The sequence below is a fragment of the Pygoscelis adeliae genome, unplaced genomic scaffold (assembly GCF_000699105.1).
Source record: "Pygoscelis adeliae isolate BGI_AS28 unplaced genomic scaffold, ASM69910v1 Scaffold167, whole genome shotgun sequence".
Taxonomy (NCBI): domain Eukaryota; kingdom Metazoa; phylum Chordata; class Aves; order Sphenisciformes; family Spheniscidae; genus Pygoscelis; species Pygoscelis adeliae.
The window spans coordinates 4729495-4750814 of NW_008825428.1; the positions used below are offsets into that span (position 1 = coordinate 4729495).

At 38.5% G+C, this 21320-nt stretch overlaps 1 protein-coding gene across 1 annotated transcript; it reads left to right on the forward strand.

The window, feature by feature from the left end:
- Nucleotides 1-3: 3 nt before the first annotated feature.
- On the forward strand, nucleotides 4-19941 carry AGA (aspartylglucosaminidase; the record flags this gene model as incomplete). The annotated part of the gene is made up of 9 exons (XM_009330727.1): nucleotides 4-31; nucleotides 2055-2208; nucleotides 2861-2973; nucleotides 9549-9661; nucleotides 10645-10759; nucleotides 12772-12847; nucleotides 13669-13776; nucleotides 15911-16044; nucleotides 16883-19941. Coding segments are annotated over 9 exons (942 nt in total), but the record flags the coding sequence as incomplete, so codon positions are not given.
- Nucleotides 19942-21320: the final 1379 nt, after the last annotated feature.

A 21320-nucleotide genomic window follows, 5' to 3' on the forward strand; every position in this document is an offset into this window, starting at 1 on the left:
ACCTGGGCGTTTAGGAAGGCCGCAGAGACAGGTGCCCCGGCGGGGGACCGGGCTGGGTGGGGCAGGACAGTGCCGGTCGCTCCCTCGCTCGGTGCTCCTCCTCCTGCTGCGCCCTCCTGCTGAGGGGCCGGCGGGGGGCTCCGGGTGTCGGTGTTGGCTTGAAAACAAAATAAGTCTCTTAGGTGTGACCGCGCTTATGTGTGGCAAGAAGCGGGCTGTGACCCTGCTTCCGTGAGAGGCCTCTGGCTGCAGCGGGCCCGGGCTCCCCTCTTGCCCGCCCCCGGGCCGGAGCGAGCCCCGGTACCGGCAGGGGGGACAGTGCGTGAAGTGCCTCTCTGCGTCCTTGGAAAGGGCCTGCGCCGGGTCTCGGGGGAGCTCGGCCCCGGGCCGGGCGTCGGGGTGCCGGGTTACCATCGTGTGGGAAGGGGCCGAGCCCCTGCCGCTTGCGTTTGCACTGACGGTGCTCTGTCGCTGAGCTCTGGTGTTGCCTGAGAACCTGCAAGCAAATGGTTTAACTTCCAAGGTTGGGAAAAATGCGTTTAAAAAAAAAAGGGGAGGGGGGGTGTATGAGCTGTGGAAAAGCTAGATTAAAAACATTCTTTTGCCAATTACGTGCTTTACACTCTTGTGGCTGTTTGCAATGGTGACTTGTTTTTAATGGTGCTCTTCTGAGGTTCATTCTTGTCCCCAAAGATTTAGGTAGATCTGAATATTATATTTTTGGAGCTCTGTGTTGTTTTGTGATGTGCTGTTGACAGTCAAAGCAGGTTTTCCTACGGCAACGTAAGTTAGTTGTGGATACTGATTTTTAAAAGACTCGTAGGCTATTTTAGCATAGTTGGGTTGTAAATAACGGCTTATTAGGGAAGCCTTGCTAGTGAAATGCGTTACCTATAAAGCCTTGTATAGGTCAGAAGTGAAATACAGTCGTGAAAACTGCAAGGCCCTTGCTTTGCAGCTTTTTGAAAGCTTGTGTTGAGGCTACTCACAGTAGTAAAGGTAATAGGAATTGTAACAGTACTCCTCACACTGAAGTTTATTATAAAGACAAATACATGTGGAGTTGGACACTAGGTATTAAGTCTTACTTTTTCCTTGGTGCAAGCGGTTTCATGCTGTTGCGTGTAGCATTTGTGAAGATGAGGCTTCTTGAGATGGTTGAGACAGTGTAATAGTTTACTTCTGCCAAAAAGATCTGGGCTGTATGCTTCTGCTGCCTCCCCTGCGCTGGGTCTGGCAGATGATGGAGCACCAGAGCCAGCACAAGGAGGAAGAAGCAGGATTGCAGCTGTCAATGGCAGCAAGTTCAGGCATCTTGGAAAATCTTGCCTGAGGTCCAACCTTGTGAAATGTCATATGTGCAAAGCCTTCAGGCCCAGTTTATTCAGGTCATGTCATTTGGCACGTCTGTAGTGTCTTACAAAACTGCACCAGGAGGTAGATCCTAAAGAATAAAAGACTAAGGGTTGAACAGGAGAACGTGGAGACTGTAATATCTTTTGTATATCGTTTCCACTTTCTTTTTGTTCTTATGTAGTTACTGATATAGGTTTAGATCTTTTAGATCACTGTATGGTTTAGATCTTTTTGTTCTGCAGCTGGACACTTAGTATTCTTATATGAAGCTTTTGAGGGCTGCTTGTTACGTTTTTTTTTTTCTTTTTAGATAAAAGTTTTACTTGCCCCCTCTCCCTTCCCCCAAAAGGCTTTAAATAAACAGTGATAAAGTAATGGTTGGCTCTGGGCAGAGGAGGTTATTTAATATGTAGAAGTTGTAATGATTGTTAATAGATAATGCCTTCCCAGTCAGAAAAAAGCTTCATTTCTCAGTCAGAAACATGAATCAGATACACAAGAAAAACAGTATTTAGAAAAGTAATGCTTTACATTCTTTTGAATATATATTTTGACTTTATTTCACCTATAAGTTATAGTTTACTTTTTTTATCCACTTATATAGTGCATCTTCATCATGTCCATCTTTAAAACATTCTTTAAAGCAGTAGTGGAGACTGTTTTCACTGGTGACATTTAATTATTTGTGTTGATTACAGCTTGGAGAGTATTACAGTTGGGAGGTTCTGAGCTGGATGCGGTTGAGAGAGGCTGTGGTCAGTGTGAGATTGACCAGTGTGATGGGAGTGTGGGATATGGAGGAAGCCCAGATGAAAGTGGAGAAACGACACTGGACGCAATGATTATGGATGGGTAAGAAAACTACATGGAGAAAAGAACGATCCCTGTAATTTTTAGCACACTTTAATGTAAGTTGTTGGTTTAGGGCTGGCTGTGGGACAAGTTATATGTTAACTTGTGGAACTAGGGGAAATACTTACCTAATTGGTGGAAGAAGAAGCAGCTAAGCATGTTTGTTATTGAGTCTTTACATGTAGTGCAGTAATCCAGCTCTAGATATAGCAGTTGCAAAGCAGATGGTTTGTAGTATTGTAAGTTTTCCCTTTATGTTCATTCCATGAATATTTCACTTCTGGAGCGATTGTCTTCTATACTTTATTTACCATTTAAAGCTGTCCTGATTAAAAAGTAATGGCAAGCGTGTGGTTCATGTTATGAGTTTATGTAACAAAATGGTTACTCTACTGAAAATATTACCATGAATGGAGTTGCTGTTACTTGAGCAACATCCCCATGCCTGTGAAAGGAAACAATGTATGTATGAAGCTTTTCCCTACTAGTGTGATGCCATCTGTCTATGGCATAAAACAATTAAAGCAATATGTTAAAGGAGCAAGTTTTCTAATTTAGATGAGAACAGACTTTGTTTTCTTTTTATTTGTCTAATAAAAATGTACAATTATTCTTGTATTTTTAATAAGTTTTAAATATTTCTTGTTTCCAGCAACACTATGGAAGTTGGTGCAGTTGCGGATCTCAGACATGTAAAAAATGCAATTGGTGTAGCGCGAAAGGTCATTGAATACACTAAGCATACGTTGTTAGTGGGAGAGTCAGGTAATTATTCCTTTAACTGTTTCCAAGTCATACCCTCTTCCTAAAACACTTCTGTTAAAATTGCCGTATATTAATCTTGGTAATATAGGTGGAAGGATTCCCTGACAATCAAATGAATCTCATCAAATAATTCAGAAGTGTTTACTCTCTTACTACATGTGTATGAATTAGGTTTTAGTCCATGAAAAGGACTAAAAGAAAATGGAACATGAAAAGACATGAAAAGAAAAATACAGTTTTATGGTCTTTCCACCAATTTAACTGCAAATATTAATTTGTAATCCCAAGGCTTTGCTAATATCACTGATATCAAAGGTATCAAAGATGATTTGATACAAGACACTATAGAAGCTGTTAGACGGAAACATTTCACTTAAAACCGTTTCCTTAAAACTTTTTCTAAGGAATGATAATTAATAGACACTACAGTTACATTTTACTGTTTTAGTATACATTGAGCACGGTTACTGTATTTCATAGTTTAAAAAATACTAGTGAGAACTTGAATGTAAAAATATTACATTGGGGCTGTACTCCTAGGCACAACAAAAGAGTGATAGCAAACTGGAGGAATAGTTGAGCTTTTAAAATATGAGCTGCTGCTGTTAGAATAATACTGTTTTCAAAAAAGATGTACGTTCCAGGGAGGTATATGAATAGTGAGTGGAAGGTTACTTGGCTCACAGTTAAGGACTTTTAAAATGTATGTGCCTGCTCAGAAAGAAATGCGGAGATAAATGTGGAAATAGACATCTGAGCATTAAGGGTGAGTCAAGTGCTTTGAAATTGATAAGAAAAAGTAAAAGATTCTTGAAGAAATTAATGTGTACAGAATGATAGAGAAATAAGTGCAACAGCAGGGTTTTTTTGATGGAGTAAAATATGGCAATAGAGGAAGTTGAGGACAGTGTTTGATAGAAGGTCTGAAAAGAGAGAGAGAGATTTGCAGATTGTATTTAATTCAAGCAGTTGGCCATGATTAGGTTACAAGTGGCTTTGGTAAGAGATATTTCACAGGTGATGCTGAAAAAGAAATTGGTCAGGTGTTAAATAGAGGAGGAAGAAATGCTTATAATACTCCTTTCCCCATCATTGGTAGTTATCAAAATATTTTTAACTTCTGATTGGTAGAATGAGTAGAAAAGATAAGGAAGATGAAGAAACGGAAAAATTAAAGTGCTGATTTAAAAATATATTTTCTAGCCCAAGAAGATAGCTCTTTGCATAATGGAGTCATGTGGACAAGCTGTTATGCTGAGTCCTTGCTGTCAGTGAGAACTTCCTCAGAAGAAACTGTCTAGCAGTAGTAGCAAAAGAAAGATAGGAAAGCTGAAGATACATCTGAGTAAAAATTGGAGATGGTGATAAACATTAGTGAATGAATCAAAGCAGTGGAGAAATTGAGAAAGAATAATATTTCTTGTGAAGGAATGTATTTTCTGTGGAAATACGAACTTGGATAAAGGAAACTATAGTTGTCTTTACTAGGTGAAGACTGATAAAGAGAAAATAGAGCTACAGCTTCAGAAGAATGCATTTGAACATTCAAAACAACGTGTGAGAAACTACAGTTTATTTTCTAAATAAAAACATTTACATCTTCACAGAAAAGCTAGCTAGAATAGTAAAACCTTTTCATATAAATGTATATAATCTCTGCAGGCTTTTTTATTCAAGATGCAAAATTGCTGAGGTTATTCCTTATTTTCTTCCCCAAAAACTAAACTGCACTTTTATTTGAATATATTTAGTGATACAATCCAGCAAAGTCTGCCTGTCTCCTAAAATTTCATTTCTGTGAGTGGTTGACACTAGAGAGGAGGAGGCAATCTGTGGCATGCATTAATTTTGTTTAGTTGATCATTTTTAAATGTGTGAGCAGTACGTTGTTCCTGGCAGTAAATTTTTAATGAAAGTAACATGAAATTTTTGTTTTCAGTGTTAAAAACACTGATGGAATCTGTCAGAGTGCCATGGCACCTGAATAGTCTTCACAGTTGTTCTTACTTTGACTCAAAAAATTGAAGTTTAGGTATTTTAAAACCTTTGGTACATAGAGAACTTAAGGAAGAGGATGTATTACAGAATTACAGAATGGTTGAGGTTAGGAAGAACTTGAGGTCTTCTGGTTCAACCCACCTGCTCAAGTAGGGCCACCTAGAGCTGGTTACCCAGGACCATGTCCAGATGGCTTTTGAATATCTCCAAGGAAGGAGACTCCACAACCTCTGGGCAACTCAGTCACCCTCATAGCATTTCCCGGTGTTCAGAGGGAACCTTCTGTGTTTCAGTTTGTGCCCATTGCCTCTTGTCCTGTCACTAGGCACAACCAAAAAGGGCCTCGCTTGATCTTCTTTACACCCTCCTTTCAGATATTTTTATACATTGATGAGATCCCCCCCGAGCCTTTTCTTCTCCAGGCTGAACAGTCCCAGCTCTCTCAGCCTTTCCTCATAGGAGAGATGCTCAAGTCCCTTCATCACCTTTGTGGCCCTTTGCTGGACTCTCTCCAGTATGTCCATGTCTCTGTTGTACAGGGGAGCCCGGAACTGGACACAGTACTCCAGGTCTGGCCTCACCAGTGCTGAGTAGAGGGAAAGGCAACATTCCTCCTGATGCAGCCCAGGATGCCATTGGCCTTTTTTGCAGCAGGGGCACATTGCTGGCTCATGTTCAGCTTGGTGTTCACCAGGACCTCCGAGGCCTTTTCAGCCAAGCTGCTTTCCAGCTGGGTGGCCCCCAGCATATACTGCCCCTCAGAACCAGGTCTTCTGCCATGCTGCTTTACCACCCAGCATGTACTGGTGCATGGGGTTGTTTCTCCCCAGGTGCATGACTTCGCACTTCTCTTTGTTGAACTGCATGTGGTTCCTGTCAGTCCATTTCTCCAGCCTGTGGAGATCACTCTGGATGCCAGCATAATCCCCTGGTGCTTCAGCCACTCCTCCCAGTTTTGTATCATCTGCAAAATTTGCTGAGGGTACATAACACTCTGCCCCATCATCCAGATCATTAATGAAGATATTGAACAGAATTGGACCCCATTTTGACCCCAGTGGTACACCGGTAGTTACTGGCTCCAGCAAGACTTCATACCACTGATCACCACCCTCTGAGGTAAGCCCTTCAGCCAGTTTTCAGTCCATGTCACTGCTCATCCAGCCAATAATTCATCAACTTCTCTATGAGGATCTTATGGGAGACAATGTCAAAAGCCTTATGGAAGTCAAGGTAGACAATATCCACTGCTCTCCCCTCATCTGCCAAGCCTGTTGTTTTGTAATAGATGGTTAGCAGGCTGATCAAGCATGACTTCCTTTTGTGAAGCCATGCTGACTACTCCCAATTACCTTGTCCTTCATGTGCTCAGAAATGGTTTCCAGGATTAGTTGTTCCATCACCTTCTCAGTGATCAAGGTGAGGATGACTGGCCTGTAGTTCCCTGTGTCCTGCTTCTTGCCCTGTTTGAAGACAGGAGTGGCAGCTGCTTTTCTTCAGTCTTCGGGCACCTGTCCCGGTCACCATGATAGTTTGAAGATAAATGAGAGTGGTCTTGCAATGACATCAGCTAGGTCTCTCAGCACTCATGGTTACATCCCATCACAGCCCGTGGATTTGTGTATGTCCAGGTTGCTAAAGTATTCCCTAACCTGATCCTTTTCAACCAAGGGTAAGTCTTCCTTGCTCCAGACTTTCCCCCTGATCTCCAGGGCCTTGGATTTCTGAAGGCCGGTCTTACTAGTAAAGACTGAGGTGAATAGCGCACTCAGTACATCAGCCTTTTCCATGCCCTGTGTCACCAGGGCTCCTGCCCCAGTCCACAGCGTGCCCGTGTTTTCCCTAGTCTTCCTTTTGCTATTTAGGTCCTTAGAGAAGCCCTTCTCATTGCCTTTGACATCCCTTGCCAGATTCAACTTCAGGTGGGCTTTGGCTTTGCCAACCTCATATCTGCATGCTCAGTGTCTCTATATTCCTCCCAGATTACCTGTCCCTGCTTCCACCTTCTGTATACTCCTACTTTATCTTTGAGTTTACCAGGAACTCCTTGTTCATCCATGCAAGCCTCCTGACATTTCTGCCTGGCTTCCTGCATGTTGGGATAGACTGCTGTTGATCTTGGAGGAGGTAATCCTTGAGTATCAACCAGCTTTCTTGACCCCCTCTTCCCTCCGGGGCCATGTCCAATGGGACTCTTTCAAGCAGATCCCTGCAGAGGCCAAATTCTGTTCTCCTGAAGTCCAGGCTTGTGATCTTGCTTTTTGCCCTGCTTCTTCCTCTCAGGATCCTGAATCCCACCATATCATGGTCGGTGCAACAAAGGCTGCCTTCGACCTTCACATCCCCAGCAAGCCCTTCCTTGTTTGTGAGTATGAGGTCCAGCAGAGCAGCTCTGCTCATTGGCACTTCTGTCACTTGTGTCAGGAAGTTGTCATCGATGCTTTCCAGAAGCCTCCTGGATTGCTTATGCCCTGCTGTGCTGTCCCTGCAGCACGTGTTGTTTAAAATAGCCGTGCCTCTGATTATTGATAAAACTAAAAGGATTGCTAGTCTTTTAACTTTCAAGAATGTCTATACCTGTGCTTTTATCTCTTTTTGAAGTTACTTACTTTTCAGTATTTTGGGGGGGGGAACAAACAAATCTAGTAAATAAAAAAAATAAAAATGTCTGATAGTGTGAGTCAGCAGGTTCTAGTTCTGGAAATGAAAAGTTGAGTCAGAGGCTGTGAACACTGAAATAATTATCCAGTGAACAAAATCATTCAAATTTGATAACCATTAAAGTCTGGAAGTCATATTGTTGCATCATTTTCACCCAGTAAATGAAAATTTTAATAAATTGCATTGTTTTGCCCCCCCCAAAAAATGCAAAAAGAGGCTTTAAGAATAATTCATATTAGTGAATTAGGAAAGTGAAGAAATAGTTGTATCATATTGCATGAGGAAACTGATCCTGTGAGTTACATGTGAACAGTTTTTAGCTAATTGCAAGCTATGATGAAAGCTTGAGCCATACTCGGTGAAGAGGATGACAGTGTGGTGGTGATAAAATCTATCTTGAATAAAAACACTCATGCAAGTCAAACCTGATGTCATCTTTTACTCTTGCTGTTGTAGATGTAAGCCAGAATGTAACGAAACCTGTAATGTTTTTACAGCTGAGGTTTATAATGACAATGGTGTACATAAAAATGGGTTGGTGTAGCTTTGTTGAACAGATACAGATAACCACACTGATCAGTTCTTGTAGTGTTAAAAGAGCTGCTTTCTCCATTCACGGCCGAATTTCTTTAGGAAAGGTCATAGAAAACTGGCAATAAAGGCCATGTATACCAATGTAGAACTGAGTCTGGTGAGGGACATTTAGTGCAAAATGATTACAAGGAGGAAAAAAAGAATAATTTTTATTATCATCTGCCAAGAAATTGTCATCTTTGTCCCCAATAGATAGGAAAGTTTCATAATCACAGTGTGCCTGACCTTTTCCCTTTTTGTCCTAGCAATACTTAGACCAATAATCCAAATAAAAAGTCCAGAGAGTAAAAATGACCAACTCTGCTTCCTGCAATAGAAACAAGGCTTCAAAAGTCATGAAAGAATGACTGACAAGCATGCACCAGCACAATTTTACCTTTAAAAAAAAAAAAACAACCAGACAAAAAACCCTGCCTGTTTGTTCTAGAAATGGGAAAATAAATCTGTTTAATTGAAGCTGTCAGTTTTCTTTTGCTCTGAGTGCAAAGAGACTTTAATTGTGTCAGTTTTTAAGAAAAACACTGAAAAGCTGTCCAGAAATAATTGAAGGCTTTTCTTAATTCTTGGACTAAAGAAGCTGTGTATTACAGTGACATTATTATCAAGGATTGGTAATATAAATCGTTCAAGCATCTGAATCTAGCAACAGTATCTGTTAGTAGGTAATATCAAAGGTATCTACAACTAAAAGATGAAAGAACAGTTGGTCTTTTTTCTTTTCCCTTTCTCTAACTATAAAAGCCATTCTTAGAAGTGCAGCATTCTTTCATTGCTTGTGTTGGTATTTCATTTGCTCCCTTGGCACATACTATATTAATTTTCAGAACAAGGAAGCAGTCATTTTTAAAGCTGCAAGGAAGAAGAATAATATGATGTAAGCTGGTGGATTGATTTCTGCAAATAGTGTTTTAGTGGCAAATGTGCTGCTATGTTACCAGCTTTTTAAGGAAATTATACTATTTTTTGTATCATTTATTTAAATATTTTTGTGACACACACAGCCCAGACCACTCTTGCTCCAGGTTATTTGTGTCCAGTTGATGAACAGAGTTGAATTTGTTTTCTTTCAATGGTAAAACTTACATGTGTTAACATAGTTATAGTGAATTGAGGAAATTTGATATTGCCAGTGAAGGGAGAGTTTGTTAGTGCAGTTGTACATCACTATAATGGCTGATACTGCTCCCTGTAGACATAGTCCTCATCTCCATAGAGAATGTAGAATTTCTTGATTTCTAGATAACATGACATGAATGCATTATCATAAAATACATAAAAATATGAATAAATTAATGGTTTTTGTTTTGTTGTTGCTTTTCAAGCCTCCCTGTTTGCTGTAAGAATGGGGTTTCCATATGAAGATTTAACTACCCAAAAATCTCTTTCGGTGTATTCAAAGTGGCTTAATCAAAGCTGTCAGCCAAACTACTGGAAGGTACAGTGCAGTGGTGGTGGTGAAGGGGGCGTTTAGAAAGTCAGTAATGCAGCATTGCCTCTTCCTTTCGGCTTATATTGAAGTTGTGCTTTACATGTGAAGAAAAAAAAGTTTTGCTTAAACAGAACAAACTTGGAATTACCAAGCATTTGGTAGACCCGGGAAGAGTATGTGTCTAGCTCTTATTTCTTAGATCCTGCTGGTTTTGACCTTGCTGCAGTAGCGTTTTGGTGTGGGAATTATTCTTTTTTAGCTCTAAATTTGGACAGGACTTCTCAAACTAAACAAAGCAGTGTGTGTATTTTCTGATGCATGTATAAATTTCTGAAAGAAAATCTTACAGTAGCAGTTAGGGTCCTTAAATAGTTAGGCTTTATGCAGACCTGTGAACACATCAGATTAGTGCAGCTGTCTGTTAAACTTGCCTGTTGTGGTGAGGTTCATTTGTTTGGGTTGTTTTTTTCTGTTTTGGGATTGGTGTTGCAGATTTCTACATGTTTATACACTGTTTTCATTGTTTCTTGGATATGAAATGCTGCATTGCTGAACCATTTTAATTCAATACATATTCTGTTTTTCAGTTGGGAAAATACCTTGACTGTGATACTGACTTGACAATAATATCTTGACTTGACATTAGTAAAACAAACTCAGTTCATTTGGTTGGTTTTTCAGCTTGAAAATTTTCTTCATTTTGCTGAAGAATGAGCTTTTCTTTTTTTTTAACCAATCAATTGAGCAAAGGAGAATCTTTAATTTGAACAACATAACTTTCTAGTAGGAAAAACTTTTTACCATATAATACCAGAAGTCAGTCTTTATTCTTTAAGCGAAACAACTTGCGGGATTTCAGAACAGCTGTATAATTAAGTATTGGGCATCTGATACCTGTGTAGTAGATTATAGGTATTGATTGTAGTATTTTTAAATTTATCTGTAATGAAGCATAATATATTATTCATGCAAATCACAAATAATTACAGAATGTGGTACCAGACTCTTCAAAATCCTGTGGACCATACAAACGGCCTGAAAAAGTAACTTACAAAGAAGAACAGACCATCTCACAAAGAAGTGTTCATAATCATGATACTATTGGTAACGACTTTTGGTAACTCTGCGAATTTTTTTTTTCTCATTCCCCTACAGATTAAATTTATACTGAGTTTAAAGAAAAGTATTTCATATAGGCATTATTTCCTATTTATAGTGGCTTCAAGATTCTGTTACTTATGTGTTAGGATGGAGTGCCTGAAAGTAGGATTTGGTTTTGGGTTTTGTTTTTTTTTCCAGTGCACTGGCTGCACAGCCACTTGCTTCATTTTGTGCCCTTAGCTATTTGTTCATTCCCTATTGCTTTTCCCTCAGATACCTTGGTGTAATTGCTTGGGCAGCTATGGATGTTTAGAAAACTGATCAAGATTAAAAATAATTACTTTTACCTTGATTATGGTTAACTTAGGTCAAGTCTCCCCCGTAGCTGTCAGACCAACTTAAAAGGCTTTGTGGTGGTGGAGGAAATGAGTAAACAGTTAGTCCTGTTGCCAACCAAAAGCATTGCTTTTGTCGAACAGTCCTTAAACTTATAAAATAAAGCTTGCTTTCATTTTTGTTCTATTCTGGCTTTTGACTAAATCAAAAAATTTCTACAGAAACTACTATGCTTTAAACAGGTTAGCAGTAGTAGTCCCAAAAACTTCTAAGAGTTTACTGATTGAGGACTGTTAATTGCTAAGCCTATAAGCTGATTAATGAGCAGATCAGATGAAGGACTGGAACAGTTACAGGTTCATGTCCTTCAAAGCTTTATACTTTGTAGTCTTGAAACTTGCACTTTTTGGTTTAGTCTGGATTTTTCTCAGTTTAGCGATTCACAACTTTTTGCCTGACAGTATTTGCAATACCAAGAATTAACAGGTTGCTTCAAGTGTGAATCTTCTTTGCTTCTGGTCCACCCTACTAATAACCAATCAATGTTCTACAGAAGTCAGGCAACCTACCAAATTCTTAAGTTGATAGGTAGCTTTCTTTACTGGGATATACAGTCTTCAGTATGTGCTAGAAAACTCAGAAATTGTGGAGTGTCAGGATGAGAGGGGAATCTGCTAAATGAATTCAGGAATTGATGTATCGTTAAGTAGTCCTAAGCTGTTTTGTAGTAAATGATGGCTCTTATATTTGTACTTCAAGTTCTCCCACCCCGTTGTTTTATATATGAAATGTCTCCTTGACTAACACATTTTGAGAAGAGTCTTCATTCAGAAAGCATTTAGGAAGTTGGTAGGAACTGATGCCCTTCCAGTCTTTTTGCAGAGGCTAATGGTGGCCATAGAGTCAGTGCCCCTATGCTTTTAGCTTCTACTGGTCAGGAAACTTTTTCACGAGAAGGAGGTACTGCTCAGTGAGGTCAGAGAACCAGAATTCAGCTCTTTGAATTCTGCTTCTTGGCTCTCACTTTGTACTGGAGTTTGATGCCAGCAGCAATTTCTGTCCTCTCTTAAAGAGGTGCAGTCTTGCTTTGCGGAGAAGCAGCTGATCCCAAATCCTGTTCCAAGTGGCATTCTAAGCTTCTCTAATATGAGGCAGTGGCTTCCTTATCAGCACAAAATTAGCAAGGGGTAGGCTCATCCACACATTTGATTTCCTGTCATGTAATTCTCGTTACTTTGGTGGGCAGTATTTCACCTGCCGAATTTAAGCTCATCCTTCTGACTCTTTTAATCTCCCTCAAGCACCATTTATAATTTCCAAACTTTGTTCTGATGGTACTGGTGCAGGATGTGGTGACATCAGGTACTTGTTCTCTACTGGTTAACATAGATGTGTATCAGGAGACAGTGGCTGCTTGTGCAGCAGTAACGTACAGCTCTGAACAGTGTGGCACTCACTGTTTTAGATTCCTTTCTGAGCTCTTGTAATACATCCAAAAAGTTTCCAAATGTGTTTTAAAAAGAACTTGTTTTCTTTAAGAGTATGACTTTTCTGTATGTCAGGGTATCAGTAATTTGAATAGTCTAGGTATTGTCGTTCTGTCTGATAACTATGGTGCCTATTTAATAAATTTGTTGGGAGTGTTTCTGAATATGTTTCATCCCTGTTGAAAATTTTAGGTATGGTTGTAATCGGTGGGAGCGGAACCGTTGCTTCTGGAACATCCACTAATGGTGCAGTCCACAAAATTCCAGGGTTAGTATCTGTGGTTCTACAAAAAAGCTTTTTTTCCCACCTCATTTCCTATGTTAAGCTTATCTAAAGGTTATATGTTTTAGACTGTGATGATCACAAAGTGGCCATGCTTATTTCTGGGCGCTGCCATAAATCCTAATATTGAGAAACTGATTCAGTTACAAGATGATTTGTGTTTGTTTGAGGGAATGCTTGTTTTTCAGCTTGCTTAATTCACCATACAGAGACACAAACAACTGGTACAGTTGTGAGGCAATTTGTAAGGCAAGGCACCGGAGACAAATAAGCATTTGAGAGAGGTGCACAGTCTCCAAAGAAACGTACATAGAATCAGAGCCCCAGGCCTGTATTTTGTCTTTGAGATTTTTTTCTACCCAGTTAGAAATCTTGTCTGTCAACCAAGTCAGACAACTTCTGGATTTAGCAACAAGTTATTGAACATATTAATGTCCCCAGCTACTTACTGTTGCCCACTGGCTAAATCTTACTGCCCTAACTATAGTCAGTATAATAACAAACAGATGTACATTGGAGGTGGATTAAGCCTCAGGTCAGTCAGGTTATGACAGATCACTTTTATCAGTAGTTTTAAGACAAGACTTCTGACTGCAGTGGAGTGACCTCTTTACCTGTTCTGCTGTGGGTTTAATGCTGACCCAACTGGAGGCAGTAAGGTTGACAAAGTTAAAAGTGTGCCCAAGTCATAAGAACTTGCCAATATTACGCCAAGAGCTATTACATTAATGCAGTCCCGCTGGAATTAGTCAATTACGGTTTTCTATAGTTTCTGGTTTTTGGGTTTTTTCCATTGTTCACTACAGCCGTGTAGGAGATTCTCCGATAGCTGGAGCGGGATCCTATGCAGATAGTACAGCCGGAGGAGCTGCAGCTACTGGGGATGGTGACATCATGATGCGCTTCTTACCCAGGTTTGTCCTTAGGGCAGACTTTGCTAGCTTTCTCTAGCAAAATGTGAACTAGGCAAATGAAGTAATTGATTAAAAAGACAGTCTGACTTACTGGCTGCTGAAGTGGGAGTAACGGAAGGAATGGAAGGGGAAAGAACAGTAGCAGAATCAAGTCATCCTTATGATCTGTCTTAAAAGAAGTGACTTCTTAAATATCTTGATGAGGGATCCCTTAATACTGCCAAGCTGTGAGCAAACAGGTGGCAGGTAATGAGTATATTCCCAACCTGCATGCTTTTTAACAGAACTGATTAGTTTTCTCCTTCAAAGTGTTTTGTTGTGCGGGAAATAAGTGTTATAAATTGTAGAAAGGATGAGGGGTGAGTCTCGGATTATTCAGGAGGGCGGGGAGGTCTCACTGTAATGATCCTATGTAATTGCATCTAATTTGAAACTGGAAGAGGTGTTTTAGTGCTGTTGTCGTGGTTACATAACCTGCATAAAATATGCCTGTTTTCATCACTGAGTCTTGACAGTCATTCTTGTGGGTCGGTCTCTGCAGGAATGAGTTATGGAATTCCGTGCTGAGCATAATGGGCACTGATGCTTGAAAGAATATATAGCAGTAGCCTTCATATTGCTCAGGTGTTTTTTCTGAAACTCTGGCAGTTATGAATGCCTACTAGCTGTTGCATATTTACAAATGTCCTCAATGAGTTTCAAGCTGTTCCAAGCCAGTCTTGAAATAAAAGGCAACTGACAACTTCATGAATTATCCTGAAGTATCAGATACCAACAGTAATAGTGAGTTGAGCTCCACTATGAGGTTAATCAATAAAAGCTTACATTACAGTTTAGCAGCCTGAAGGATTTGGCTGTAATGCTTAAAACATTGTATGTTGGCACCAACGAGTTTTAGAAAACAACTCAGACTAGATGGTTAATCACAGGTTCCTTGCAGATACAGATCTTTCCTAATTCCATGTTATTTAGATATTCCCACATGAAAACAAAGAATAGAATTGACCTGCCAGAAGTGAAGGAAAAGTGTCAAATAAAGGCCAAAATCGCTAATATTTTTGTCTGCTTTCTTTGAGATAGTAACATCTTACTGAGTTTTTGATTAGTGAAGAGACCCCTGTGAAATACAGCTTTATATTCAGATAGTTATCTTTAGATTTGATTGTTAGAATAAATCAAAGGTAATAGGGAGTCTCAAAATGCAAAGAAAGTTCTCCTCTGCGGTACTTTGATAACATCTATAGTTAATGCTATCGTAGATGAGTCATAGTGTAGCAAGAGTTGGCCTTGGTATATGCACCTTTCATCAAAACAAAATCAAGTGTTGTTCGCTTGTAAGTTATATTATGCATTATCTTTTAATCTTCAGGTTCTGAAAGAAAATGACAACAAAAGTAATTTTTTTGCCTCTGAGGACATTTTGGAAATGCAACTGATTCATCTCAAGCAATGCCCATATAGTCATTTGTCTGATGATACTGTAGATACAAAGGAAGTTCATTTTGATTACTCCTTCTTTTAGAGTAAGAATTTTTTTAAATTGGCTTGCAAAAAATTTGAAAGTGGCTCAAAGTCTTGATCAAAACATTGTACCTTCATTTTCATGAAATAAAGAAAATGTGTCAATTTTGAGGTTTTCAGAAACTTTTTTCTGAAAGATTTTTTTAATGCTTACTGAAATCAATAATTTATCAGTAATGTAATATCGGAGGTCAATTTTCTTCAAAAAATTATCTTGACATTGGCCTTTTTGAAAACTACTAATAACTTTTAACGTCAAACTTAATCACGCAATGAAAAATAAAACACACTAACTCTTTAACTGCTTCTTTGCAGTTCTTTAACTGATCTGTTGCTTAGGCTCTTCTACTGCAAATGATCAGAGAGTTATCCCAGGCTTGGACCTGCCTTAGAATGATAAGATGGCACAGGTGACATCTTGCAGTCCATTTTAAACCTGTTTCTAATTACTTTTCATGTAGAACTTGAGAAATAATTGCCAATATAAAGTTTGGCCGAAGATTATTTATCATGTGTTTCCATTGTTCAAAGAAATCAAGGTGTCTCAATGGTATTTTAGAATATATAACCTGAGTATGGCTAATTGTCTGGGTGTGGGGTTGGTTTTTTTTAGTTATCAAGCTGTGGAGTATATGAGGATGGGAACAGACCCAGCAGTAGCCTGTCAGAAAGTTATTTCCAGAATCCAGAAGTATGCTCCAAAGTTCTTTGGTGCTGTTATATGTGCCAATACAACTGGAAGTTATGGTATGTATTTTGCTTAACAAACAAAACTTGTTGACCCTAACTAGGTCACAGAAGTACAAAACTGAAGGTGGATTTTAAAGCAGAAGTCTTTAATTATTCTTTGAACACTGCAGCAGTACTGGCCATTCATAATATCAAATGCTGGTTAGCAGGGCAACTCTGTCCTAGTGTGGACTTGAGATATTTTAATTTTTCCTCTGCGTTTTGATGTCTTAGACTTTCACAAAATTTATGCAAGTCTTCGTAAAAATAAAAAATATTTACAACCTTCATGTGTTTTCCTGAACTGTGTATGATTAATTTGAATGTTTTGAAAAAGAATGCTTATGCCTCCCCTAGATATGGCATAAGGCAGGGAGAATATGAATGTTAAGCATAGCTTCAAAGCAATCCAAGATCAGTCATTGTGCCAGGCATCTCATTAGTGAACTCTTAGATCAGTAGGAAATATAATTTGCTAATCAAGATGTCTTATTTAGTTAGATTGCTTATTGCTGTTCTTTGATCTCTTATTTCCCATAGTTCTGTGTTTAAGAGGTTAGTGTTGGAGGAACTCACTAAGTTAATCAGGATTGAAAGAGAGAGAGAGATATTTTCCTAACTTACATTACTGTTTTGAGTTGTATTATAAGGGCATTAATTGCACTACAGCAGTCAGTAGCACTGTAGTTTTACTTAAAAATTAAATACTTTCAAGAAGTCTTGGGTTAAACAGATTGTAAAAGAATAATTAAACCATTGTAGTAGAATTAATAACTGAGGTTTTAGATGATAAAGTACAATGACAAAGACACTAATCCTAAATGTGGCAAATTATACTTTTTTTTTTCTTTCCTAGGTGCTGCATGTAATAAAATTCCAGGATTCACTCAGTTTCACTTCATGGTTTCTAGCCCATTGCTAAGTCAGCCAACTGAGCAAGTAGTAGATTGCATTTAATTTCTTTTGTCCTAGTAACATATAAAATTAGAGGAGGAAAGTGCTAAGGTTCCCCAGGTGTAACTTTTTAAAATGGTTGTTTATTTTCACTGTTGCATAATCGTGAACAAGTACAAAGGTATGTTGATGGTGCAGCTACTACTTCACTGTTTTTAATATCTTCTACTTTATTATGGCTTTGTGTAGTGCAACTAAGCTTAATCTGTAGTTTCCTAATGTAATTTTCTTGGTAACTTATTTCTAAATGAGTGTAGACTGGTACTATAATCTAGAGCCGAGGTTTAAAAAGCTGAGTATGTAGTCTGAGGGAAGTGAACATAGTTGCAAAATTATAGTTAGTGCTGACACTTAAACAGTTAGCATAGGCAATTCATCTAAAATGTTTAAAAATCTACATCTAAGTGAAATGGCTGAAATTGATGTGCTTCACCACTGAGGTCTCTTAAGTCATGAATTTGGTAGGCATTACCTTACATCCCAACTCAATTTTTAAACTTTTGCAAACCTGACAATCAAACTGTGGTTCTAAATACCACAAAAAGTTATCCGTTGTATATTTACTTCCAAGTAATGCCAAGTTTCACCTGCTTTTTGGGGAAAGTAGAGCTTTGGTCACTGGAAAAAAAAACTTTCAAGGGGAGCTCATAAAGTGGGCAGGTGGTCATACATGTGCAAAGAGACCAAGTGTCTAATGGCTCTTACAGTTTGTCTGTTTTCATAAGAACTAAGTAGCCAAAAGTGATGAATAGTAAACATTGAACTGGACCTTCGCTTTGCCATTTAAAAACATATTTGGCAGAAATCTGGAATAAAGGGCAGGGAGCAGGAAGGGCTCTGCCTCTATACATGAGACTTATTTTGAGAATATTTAATTGTCTTTCTAAGATTTAGTCCAGGTTTTCTTTTCTCTTGAGAAGAAAATTGCATGCAAATGCTGACAAGCAAGGAAAGGGGGTTGAAAAGTAGTGGAGCAGATTTCAAAGCTTTAATTAAGATATAAGGAGCATCTCCTTGTTTACCTTTCTAACTTGTTTCACAACAGCTGAGAATACATTTGAATAGAGAGGACATCCAAACATCCCTGGTAGTACAAGCCTTCAGGGAGTATTGTGTTGACTCTAACTGGCTGTAAAGACAGGTGGAAATCTTCCTGCCACCTTTTTTTGTAGTGGAAGTTACGAATCTTAATCACAGTGACTTCCTTGTCACTAATATGCTGTGTGCTTGCCCTTTCCTGTAGCCCATCTGCCCCTGTAGGAGCAGTTGCATACGTAGAGCATGACAGTTACCTACAGCTGATGAAGCTGGGTTTGTCACTTTCTCTTTCTGTGTCTAGCGATACCAGGATTCATTTGTAATAGAACTTCAGCATCTTGAGGATTGTTCCATAGGTATTTGAAGATCTGTTTGATTGTTTTCTTAACTTGGTGGCTTCCTGATCATTTGATTGAATCTTTGCTAAACTTGAGCTAGGAGAAGTTAAAAGGGGGGAGCAAGTAAAATGAGCATGTCTTGTCATAAACGCTTTAATTACTCTTTGTCTATTTGAATAAAATCATTGGGTAATAAAAGCGCACCTTAATGTATCATTTATAAGTAAGATTGTTTAGATGCTTGTGTACTGTGCTTTAGAATGATTGTTGCCTTACGTTCTGAGTTGGTATCTTTGAAAGTTGGAAAAAAACATTCAAACTAGAATAGCCATCTTTAATGGCCTGCTGTTGAACTCCATCAACAAAGTAATTTATTTGGTGATTCACTTCTGTCACTGGATCTTTAGAGCATCTTGTAGCACAAGCTTTAGTCAAAGAAGCTCTTACTGAATATATCTGCAGTGGTTTAAGGTAACTTTTCTACGTGTCCTACCTACAACCCTTCTGCCATGGCTGCTGTATCTTCAGATAACTCAGGCAGTGAAGTGCAAATAGATTAATCGAATCCCAATGATTATTACTTTGGAGATAGCACTGTGGATTGTGAACATAGAAGGTTCGGTACTGGCAGCTGGGTGGTAATGTCTCAAACTGCTGCAGATGAATCCACCAGAATACATTTTTGAGAGAGGTTGGGAACATCTGTGACTTGCTTTCTAGTGGGCTTGTGCCACTCTGTGCTGGCTAGTGTATGCCTCTAGAAGGCTCTGAGTGCCCATGCTGAAAGATCACGAGTACTCTATAACAGTGTACCTGAAGTCACTAACTTACTGCATAGTCAACTCATCTATACATGAACTTGTCTCCATGAGACATATGTACGTGTGGTTTAATAATGTAGGTTGCTTTGTCATGCTGAATTAGTTATCATAAATGAAAGGGTTAGTTTGTGTAATCTATTTTAATATGTTGTTAATTTGACGGTATATTAAAGTATAATATTTATACATGTGCTGTTCTGATGTTATGGACAGAATTCTGAATTTAAAAAATAATTTGCTTAATATTTTGTATTAAAAATATTTCTTTAAAGGTTGTTAGTAGTAGTGCTGTTCTCTGATGCTTAGCAGACACATGAGTATTTTTAAGAAAGCTTTTTACAAGTACAAACCCTTGCCAAAAGTAAGCAAACACTCTATGACAGTTTCTGCTGTGGTTGCAAAAAAAAAAAAGTTACTGTTTCTGTTTTCAAGTAATTTTGTATTTTTAAGTTTTTACTCTTGAACTTTTACTACAAAAGACAGAAAAAACCTAGAGAATATGAGTATTTGCAAGTTAGCGGTACAGTTGAATGCATCCTGTCTGTAAAGTTGTGGGGTTTTTTTAAGTCCAACTGTGTTCTAAGTTCATTAGCTTCTAGCTAGCCCGCTTTTTTCTATTTCTAAAACTTCTTACCAAATTATTGCTTCATCCAATGTAGACAGAAAAAGAATCTTAGCTCAATGGTCTGACTAATAATTAATGCCAACTATGCCATGTTTTTGCATGCCACTGAATTGTTCTTTAATAAAGCAATCTATATGAACCCTGACAATGTTTTGTATGCACTTATTGAAGAAAACTTCCCTGTCATTTCACTGTTTGTAGGTTACCACTGAAATGCGTTGTTTCATCTGTAACTGCCTCAGTCAGGAATAATTCAGATTTTCAGAGAATTCAAGGTTGGTCTTTCAGATGGAATCTACAAATACTACTATATAAACTGGAGTGAATCTATTATCTTTTCACAGGGTAAAAACAACAGTGGCGCTGACTGCTTTTTAACTTAGAAATTCTTCTTTTAGCATTTGTTGTTTGGGTTTAGTTATTGCATGACTGTTGTAACTCATTAACAGCTGTGTTCATCCTTGTTTTGAAACAGAATATGTGTAGGATTTCGGTTCTATTATCTGTAGTCTGTGTGTGTAAGGAAACATCAGTGATACAGTTAAATTTACTTTAGCTGTAATATACAAGTAGTACGTTATAGGTTAAGCGCTGAACTACAGATGGTCTCACTGGGGGGTCTGTTCGTTCCTCCACATAAGTTCCATTAAATTTACAGCAAAAGAACATTACTGAAGTGTCCGTGGAGCAGACGTGGCAGAATCTCAGGATTTTATGGCTAGCTTTGTTATTATTGTTTGAGCTGCTGCATGAGGCAGCAAACATTTGTAGATGTTTGTGCATTGAACAATATTTGCTGTGATTTCATTCTCTTCTTTTTTTCCCCTGACAGTTGGAATCAGCCTAGGTAAATACACCTGCTGGTACAATGCTCTCTTGGTGCAATTAGCTGATATGTTTACAGTGACAGGTGGTGGTCTGTGAAATAAAAGCAATAGCAACTTCAAAGTGTGCCAGTTGTTCAGGGAATTCGTTACTGGTGATTTTTTTTTTCCCCTAGCAGGATAGGGAAAAATCTTTGAAAGAAAATTTTTTTATTATACTTCTCCCAGGTAGAGTTTTACAGAAACAATTGTGTTGTGAAAGTCAGAGGGGTTTATTGGTTAGAAATGGTGATTTCAAAGCTCTGAAAAAACTTTCATGTGTTAGATGAACGGGAAGTTTCTTATTTTCACCCTTTGCATATTTTCCAGGCCGACTCCAAAATACATTTCAGCTCTAATTCTGTTTGTTGCTAAGTTATTATTTTGATTGCTGGTGTTGTGTAAAATATAAAAAGCGGTGAGCTCTGCCATTTGAAGGTAGTTGTGGTGTTGGGTTGCATTTTATATTTCTACTTTCTTAGCATTCGTCATTTAAAGATCCTAAGGAATAAGAAATTCAGTTTAGCAAGAAATCCAGTGGCCCTGGTTTATTTGAATATTCTTATGTACAGATGGGAAGAACCTGAAGTTGTTACTTTTCCAAGACAAGCATACAGAGATTGTTACAGAACCTAACCCTCCCAACAGGAGAAAG